The 8961-nt window shown below is 40.6% G+C and overlaps 1 protein-coding gene across 2 annotated transcripts; it reads right to left on the reverse strand.

Annotated features, from left to right (window-relative positions):
• Positions 1 to 567: 567 nt before the first annotated feature.
• Positions 568 to 3984, reverse strand: LOC124420857. 2 transcript variants are annotated; one of them, XR_006941411.1, is made up of 3 exons: positions 3583 to 3984; positions 3304 to 3518; positions 3019 to 3249 (listed from the first exon to the last, which is right to left on the reverse strand). XR_006941411.1 is itself a non-coding variant. In XM_046955217.1 (2 exons), the coding sequence occupies exons 1-2, from the start codon at positions 3692 to 3694 to the stop codon at positions 612 to 614; spliced, it is 438 nt and encodes a 145-aa protein (XP_046811173.1). In that variant the 5' UTR covers positions 3695 to 3715; the 3' UTR covers positions 568 to 611. The 2 variants fall into 2 exon arrangements, 1 of the variants encoding a protein (XP_046811173.1); XM_046955217.1 differs by lacking the exon at positions 3019 to 3249 and adding an exon at positions 568 to 658 and having other exon boundaries at positions 3304 to 3715.
• Positions 3985 to 8961: the final 4977 nt, after the last annotated feature.

Consider the following 8961-nt stretch of genomic DNA (forward strand, 5'->3'; position numbering starts at 1 on the left):
AAAAATGGTCAATTTGATGGATCGGTAGAATCATTGTTCTATATTTAAAAACGCTGTGATTTGAGGTTCCCATATGGTTGCAAATAACATTGACAGTTTTTATGCCAGGACAATCGTTTATGCATCATTTTAAAGCATTACAGTTGCACTTTGTTTTGGTGTATAATTTGTGGCATAATAAGTTTTTACAAAAATAGGATAGATCGGTATATTTATTGGTACAGGTTTAGAAATGCGGTAATTTAAGGCTCCGATATGGTTGCAAATATCATTTATAGTTTTCATGTTATTGCAGTCGTTTATATATCTTTTTATTGCATTATAGTTGCCATTTGTTTTGGTATATAATTTATTGCATAATATATTTTTAGAAAATGTCCAATTGGATAGATCGGTAGAATTATTTTCACAGCTTTCAAAACGCGGTAGTTTGAGGTTCCGATATGGCTGCAAATAACATTGACAGTTTTCACGCTATGACAGTCATTTATGAATCATTTTAAAGCATTATGATTGCACTTCAATATGATATATCATTTGTAGCATAATGTGTATTTTTAGAAATTATTCAATATGATAGGTTAGGTAGGCAGGTCGTCCTCGCGATGTCATCACTGGGGACACACTTGGGTCCAGTATTTTGATCCCTTTGTGATACCTGAAACGAGAGAAAACGGTCGGCGTATTAGTACACTTCAACCTAATCACTCTGGTTTCCACCGAACCAGTTTGTCGCACGAATATAGGAATCTATCTTCCGGATATTAACCTCCGATAGATCCGCTAAGTCATGCAGAAAGTAGCTACCTAGCAGACCCATTCTGTGATCAGCTAGGGCAGGACAATGACAGAGGAAGTGAGTTATACTCTCTTCTTCCTCTTCATCCTGGCAGCTCCTGCAGAAGTCGTTACTGGGTAAGTTCAGTCTTCTTGCATGGAGTCCGAAAGGCCAGTGGCCGTTAAGTTCCGTAGATTAACTCTCGGAATGTAGAAAAGGGCTTGGGATCTTTGTGGGTCGTAAGATGGCCACATCTGCATTGCGCAAGCTCATATAGTTTTTCACGTATCGAGCGTTTGCAGGTTGAAAGCGGTATACCGACAAAAGGGTCGGTATGCTCTCTTGCAAGCGAGGAGCCTAGCTTGGCAAGAGAGTCCGCGATGGTATTACCAGGAATTTGCTGATGTCCTGGAATCCAATACAGTCCTATTGTGGAATGTTTCGCCATCTCGTTAAGGGATGCCCGGCATTCTAGGACGTCGTGTAGACACCACTTAGAACCTTAAGGGCTGCCTGGCTGTCGGTATAAATTCGAATATTTGCACCGTATATTCGATAAAACCTGAGCCAGTTTGCAGCTCAGGTGGGGCGGAGGGCCCCCGTTATCAATAGAGCTGATGTACGAAGGATTCCCTCAAAGCGTTTGCGGTGTGAGTCCTTTTGTACAGACTTCCACCATACAATAGTATGGGCTTGACTACCATGTCAAAGAGCCATTTGGTGTTCTTGGGGTTTATGCCCCATGATTTGCCAATTGCTCTCTTACACGAGTATAAGGCCGCAGCCGCTTTTGATACTCTAGATTGAGTGTTCAAACTCCATGATAGTTTTGAATCTAGGATTACTCCCAGATATTTAGCACTATCCGATAACTTCAATTCTATCCCATTCAGTCGTGGGAGAGTCAAGGTGGGTATCTTGTACTTCTTAGTGAAGAGAACCAGTTCCGTTGCTCCACGTACTGAGTGTCTTGAGTGCAATCTCCATCCTTTGCGATAAAGTATCCAGATATTTGCCAGATACTACTACAGACACATCGTCTGCATATGCTATTACCTTAAATCCCATAGATCTAAGATCCATAAGAAGTGGGTTCAACGCTAGGTTCCACAGAAGTGGAGATAGAACTCCACCTTGTGGGGTACCGCGATTTGCCACTTTTGTGACATTTGCTGCTCCCATTTCAGAGATAATGATTCGTTGAGTCAGTAATCTCTTGATGAAAGCTGTTATTGGTTGGTTTATACCCAGGCCAGTCAGGGCCGTTGTTATCGACCCAGGGTGAACATTGTTGAAAGCCCCCTCAATGTCCAAGAAGGCAACAAGTGTATATTCCCCTTGCGCTATTGTCTTTTCAATGTGACAAACTAGCGAGTGTAGTGCAGTCTCAACAGATTTTCCCTTCATGTAGGCATGTTGAGATGCTGATAGGTGGTCAGGTTTGATATGCATTCTGAGATGCAGATCAATTATCCTTTCCAAAGTTTTGAGAAGAAAGGAGGATAGACTAATTGGTCTAAAATCCTTTGGCTTCGTGTGAGAGGTCTTTCCTCCTTTCGGTATGAAGACCACTGTGCACTTGGTCCAGGGTTCGGGTATATAAGACCATTTTAAACAGGCATCATATATCCGCGTTAGCCAAGGCATAAGATGGACAGCATTGTATTGCAAATCCGCAGGTATTATACCGTCAGGACCCGGTGATTTGTAGGGGTCGAAGCTGTTTATCGCCCAGTTGATCTTATCTTCATTTATGGATATTCCTGTATCAGCTGGGAGATCTGTAAACTGCATGTCAGTACCGTTTTCGGAGATTGACAGCCTGGAAAGTGAGTGGCCATTAAAACTTCTAAGGTTTCTTGGCTGCTAGTCGTCCAACTGCCACAGGGTTTCTGAATGAAACTTGGGACAGGAGGAGTAGATGATAAGATTTTGCGCAGACGACTGGTCTCAGAAGAACCTTCCACGCCGCTACAGAAGGTTTTCCAAGATTTGCGCTTTGCATTTCTTACCAGGTTTTTGAAGCGATTAACCGAGGTCTTGTAAGAAATCCAGTTTCCTGTTTTCTTTGCCTCGTTAAACAGTCCGCGCGTCTCTTTTCGAGATTTCGCAATGTCCGCAGACCACCATGGGGGTCTGCATCTGCCTTTGTGCATATTCTGTTTGCACGACAGTGAAGTCGCGTGTTTGAAAGCTTGATTTATGGTTTCAACCGCGTTTTCTGGTCGGTACATCCTGGAGTGAACGTGAGATTAGCCCCATTTGCATTTCCCAATCTGTTCGTCTCCTGTTTATAAAGGGCTTTGGGGCCACTTTGTCAACTACGATTTCAAAATCGATGTACTGATGGTCAGAGAAAGAGCAGTCACTTGAGACTCTCCATCCCCTTATCCTATCATGATGCATAGAACTAACCAGCGTAATGTCAAGAACTTCCCTTCTGTTTGAAACAATAAAGGTCGGTTCGGATCCTGAATTTAAGATATCAAGATTATTGCTTAGAATGAAGTTAAAGATTGACTCACCTCTAGCGTTTATGTCCGAGCTTCCCCAGACAGTGTGATGGGCATTGGCATCAGCCCCCATGATGATCGGCATGCTTTTTGAGTTTGCCATCTCTATGGATCTGCAGACCAGGTTGTTCGGTGGCTGGTCGCTGTGGTCGTGAGCCATGTACGCCGAGATAACCAATATAGCACCTACACTGGTCTCCCATATGGCTGCTACGGTGTCTTCATCACTGAAATCAGAAAGAATGAAGATGTTGAGACTGCTTTTGGCCACTATACAGGATCGAATCTTACCAGATCCTTTTGCGTACAATAGCTTAAAGCTTTTCATGCCTAGTCCACTCACCCTTTCTTGGTGAATCCAGGGTTCCTGGACTAGGGCGAGCTCCTCCCCACTTACACCCATTCGGAGGAACAGTGCAGCCGAGGCTGCTTTGGAGTGGTGGAGATTAATTAGGGTTACTCTCACCATCTCCCTTTTTGTCTATACGCAACACTGTGACGTTGGCGTCCTCCTTGTCAGAGGCAAGGAGATCGTCCTCGTCAACTGACTCTTCCCCCTCCTTAACCAACTTAGAAGTTGATTGACTCAGCGAAAGGTCAGTCTCGTCGCAAGACATATCCGCAGCGGATTGGTCAGGATCGGGATCATCCTGTTCCAATAGTCCCTTGTCGTCGCCTCGGTAGACACGAAGGAAGATCGACCCGAAGCCGTAGTAGACCTTCCCTTGTTTCTCGCGAAGCGGCGCCAAAGACTCCTGGTTCAGGATCACAACAATCCTTCTGGAGCTTCCTACAGGTTGAGAAACCCTGACGACCTTCCAATCTTGAGTTGGAAGATCCGGATTGCCAACCTGTAGAAGCTCCAGTATCGCTGCCTCTTTATGTGGTTCCGCAGGAATTATGGCGGTGGATCTAGGCCTTCGTGGGATCTCGTCCACAGAGACCACTTCCAGCTTAGCACCTTCCCACGGATCCTTTATCAGCGACACAGCCTGCTTCAGGAGCAAAGCTGAGCGCTCGTTAGAACAAGCCATTAACTTCACTCTGTTGTGAAACCAACCGCCGTCCTCACACTGTGGGGGGACCAGGGTTCTGTTTAAGAACTTCCCAGAACACCCCCATCAGCTTTTTTCGCACTATGTCCCATCTGGATGGAGACATAGCGCCATCTATGTCACCCCTGTCGATGACAGCACGCGTGAATAGGTTCTCAACCGCTTCACCGGAGGTCCTGTCATGCGGCTTGGGGGGCAACGGTTTCGGACGTTTTGTCCCGGGCTGCTGGCCCTGAAGATTAGTCTCCTCCTCAGAACGTTGCCGTTTAGGCGCGTCCTTAGACGTGAGGGGGGGACTCTTCTCCAGAACGGCCAATTTTCCCTTAGCCCATTCTAGAGAGGACTTGTCCTCTTTACTTAGCGACTCAACTGGCTTGCCAGCTAAGCGCGCTAGAATTTTGGCGGCGGAGCGCCGTTGTAGGAAGGCCCTTCTTGCTGGTGTTACGTGCCTGGGGGTCTTACTATTCGCCGTGGTGGCATTAGGAGATGCCGTTTGAGAACCCGAAATCTTGTTCGCAGTTCCCTCGTGCATAACCGGCACTGGGGTAGCTACCTTGGCTTTGGTGGCCTTAGTAGTCCCCGAAACAGGGGGTTTTATCGGCATTTTGCCAATACGGACCTGAGCTGCTTTTGAGGTACTTGGGGTGACGTCCAGAGGTGCCTCACTGCTTATTTTGCTGCATCCAGCTTTGGAGCCAGATGCTGTTATTGTTTTGCGACTGCAGGATCCAGGCTTCCCTAAATCCACAGACGCTTTTGTTTTTGGTTTGGCGCCGGTAGCATTCAGACTAGCCCGACCCGGTGTCTCCGCCGGACTAACCTGGGTGGCAGTAGCACTCGACTCTCCACAGCCTGTCGCCTTCGCCGTGGGGGTAGGGTCTCCGGAGATTGTTAGGCCCCTTACCGGATACGCGGGGCACGGTTTTTTGTCGGACATTAGGACATTGAAAACGGTGTGCATTTTATACTTGCTGCCAAGTATATGATTCTGCATATGATGTGCTTGCAGACCAAGCCGCCCAATGTGGGAACAGACGCTGGTGGATTTGGACGGACCGTCGTGGAGTTTAGGGATCTAAAGATCCCGAACGGACTGTACTGTCAAAAGATACACATCCGAAGGATGAGTAGAGATCTTTTGACAAGTACTTGGACTGGTAGCCGCCCCATCGGGGAGAAACAGACGCTACCAGTCGTGGGAAGGGTAGTTCTTAGTATGTGCTCGTCATGAGCCCCTCTGGCATGGGTAGCCCTACCAGCACGGCCTGCATGGGTCATCACACATAAGCCTTCGCATCGCGTCAAGATGACTACCCGTCGCGAAGGTCAATTTGATAGATCGGTATAATTATTGATCTATGTATAATAAACGCAGTAATCTGAGGTTCCGCTATGGTCGTTTATGCACCATTTTAAAGCATTAAAATTGCCATTTGTTTTGGTATATAATTTATTGCATAATGTATTTTTATAGATCGGTATATTTATTGGTACATGTTTGGAAATGCGGTAATTTAAGGCTCCGATATGGTTGCAAATATCTTTTATAGTTTTCATGTTATAGCAGTCGTTTATATATATTTTTATTGCATTATAGTTAAAATTTGGTTTGGTATATAATTTGTTGCATAATATATTTTTAGAAAATGGCTAATTGGATAGATCGGTAGAATTATTTTCACAGCTTTAAAAACGCGGTATTTTAAGGTTCCGATATGGCTGCAAATAACATTGACAGTTTTCACGCTATGGCAGTCATTTAGGCATCATTTTAAAGCATTATGATTGCACTTTAATATGGTATATCATTTGTAGCATAATGTGTATTTTTAGAAATTGGTCAATTTGATAGATCGGTAGAATTATTGTTCTATGTTTAATAAACGCAGTAATCTGAGGTTCCCATATGGTTGCAATTAACTTTGGCAGTTTTCGTGCTAGGACAGTCGTTTATACACCATTTTAAAGCATTAAAATTACTATTTGTTTTGGTATATAATTTATTGCATAATGTATTTTTAGAAAATGGCCAATTGGATAGATCGGTAGAACTATTTTCACAGCTTTAAAAATGCGGTAATTTGAGGTACCGATATGACTGCAAATAACATTGACAGTTTTCACGCTACGATAGTCATTTAGGCATCATTTTAAAGCATTATGATTGAACTTTAATATGGTATATCATTTGTGTGTTTTTACAAATTGGTCAACTTGATAGATCGGTAGAATTATTGTTCTATGTATCAAATGCAGTAATCTGAGGTTTTGATATGGCTGCAATTAACTTTGGCAGTTTTCGTGCTAGGACAGTCATTTATGAATCATTTTAGAGCATTATGATTGCACTTTGTTTTGGTATGTAATTTATTGCATAATGTATTTTTAGAAAATGGCCAATTGGATAGATCGGTAGTATTATTTTCCCAGGTTTAAAAAGGCGGTAATTTGAGGTTCCGATATGGTTGTGAATAACTTTGATAGTTTTCATGCTATGACAGTCATTTATGCACCATTTTAGAGCATTATAATTGCACTTTAATTTGGTATATCATTTGTGGCATAATGTGTTCGTCTAAAAAATGGTCAATTTGAAGGATCGGTAGAATTGTTGTTCTATGTTTGAAAACGCTGTGATTTGAGGTTCCGATATGGTTGCAAATAACTTTGACAGTTTTCATGCCAGGACAATCGTTTATGCATCATTTTAAAGCATTACAGTTGCACTTTGTTTTGGTGTACAATTTGTGGCATAATGAATTTTTACAAAAATAGGATAGATCGGTATATTTATTGGTACAGGTTTGGAAATGCGGTAATTTAAGGCTCCGATATGGTTGCAAATATCATTTATAGTTTTCATGTTATTACGGTCGTTTATATATCTTTTTATTGCATTTTAGTTGCCATTTGTTTTGGTATATAATTTATTGCATAATATATTTTTAGAAAATGGCCAATTGGATAGATCGGTAGAATTAACTTCACAGCTTTCAAAACTCGGTATTTTAAGGTTTCGATATGACTGCAAATAACATTGACAGTTTTCAGGCATTGACAATCATTTAGGCATCATTTTAAAGCATTATGATTGTACTTTATATTGGTATATCATTTTTAGCATAATGTGTGTTTTTACAAATTGGTCAATTTGATAGATCGGTAGAATTATTGTTCTATGTTTAATGAATTTAAAGAAAAAATAGGATAGATCGGTATATTAATTGGTACAGGTTTAGAAATGCGGTAATTTAAGGCTCCGATATGGGTACAAATATCATTTATAGTTTTCATGTTATTGCAGTCGTTTATATATCTTTTTATTGCATTATAGTTGCCATTTGTTTTGGTATATAATTTATTGCATAATATATTTTTAGAAAATGGCCAATTGGATAGATCGGTAGAATTAACTTCACAGCTTTCAAAACTCGGTATTTTAAGGTTCCGATATGACTGCAAATAACATTGACAGTTTTCAGGCATTGACAATCATTTAGGCATCATTTTAAAGCATTATGATTGCACTTTAATATGGTATATCATTTGTAGCATAATGTGTGTTTTTACAAATTGGTCAATTTGATAGATCGGTAGAATTATTGTTCTATGTTTAATAAACGCAGTAATCTGAGGTTCCGATATGGTTGCAATTGACTTTGAATAATGAATTTAAAGAAAAAATAGGATAGATCGGTATATTTATTGGTACAGGTTTAGAAATGCGGTAATTTAAGGCTCCGATATGGGTGCAAATATCATTTATAGTTTTCATGTTATTGCAGTCGTTTATATATCTACAATAATTCTACCGATCTATCAAATTGACCAATTTCTAAAAATACACATTATGCTACAAATGATATACCATATTAAAATGCATTCATAATGCTTTAAAATGATTCATAAATGATTGTCATAGCGTGAAAACTGTCAATGTTATTTGCAGCCATATCGAATCATTAAAATACCGCATTTTTAAAGCTGTGAAAATAATTCTACCGATCTATCTAATTAGCCATTTTCTAAAAATATATTATGCAACAAATTATATACCAAAACAAATGGCAACTATAATGCAATAAAAAGATATATAAACGACTGCTATAACATGAAAACTATAAAAGATATTTGCAACCATATCGGAGCCTTAAATTACCGCATTTCCAATCCTGTACCAATAAATATACCGATCTATCCAATTTTTGTAAAAATTCATTATGCCACAAATTATACACCAAAACAAAGTTCAACTGTAATGCTTTAAAATGATGCATAAACGATTGTCCTGGCATGAAAACTGTCAATGTTATTTGCAACATATGGGAACCTCAAATCACAGCGTTTTTAAACATAGAACAACAATTCTACCGATCCATCAAATTGACCATTTTTTATACGAACACATTATGCCACAGATGATATACCAATATAAAGTGCAATCGTAATGCTCTAAAATGATGCATAAATGACAGTCATGAAAACTATCAAAGTTATTCACAACCATATCGGAACTTCAAATTACCGCCTTTTTAAACCTGGGAAAATAATACTACCGATCTATCCAATTGGCCATTTTCTAAAAATACATTATGCAATAAATTATATACCAAAA

This window comes from Lucilia cuprina, chromosome 6, assembly GCF_022045245.1.
Source record: "Lucilia cuprina isolate Lc7/37 chromosome 6, ASM2204524v1, whole genome shotgun sequence".
Lineage (NCBI taxonomy): Eukaryota > Metazoa > Arthropoda > Insecta > Diptera > Calliphoridae > Lucilia > Lucilia cuprina.

Bases quoted from the DNA above. Each gene is read 5' to 3' on its own strand.
- LOC124420857 (XM_046955217.1), bottom strand. From the start codon at position 3,694: ATGGGTGTAAGTGGGGAGGAGCTCGCCCTAGTCCAGGAACCCTGGATT. The intron at 659-3,303 runs GTGAGTCAATCT...CTCTCGTTTCAG, and splicing joins CTCGGACATAAACGCTAGAG to GTATCACAAAGGGATCAAAA.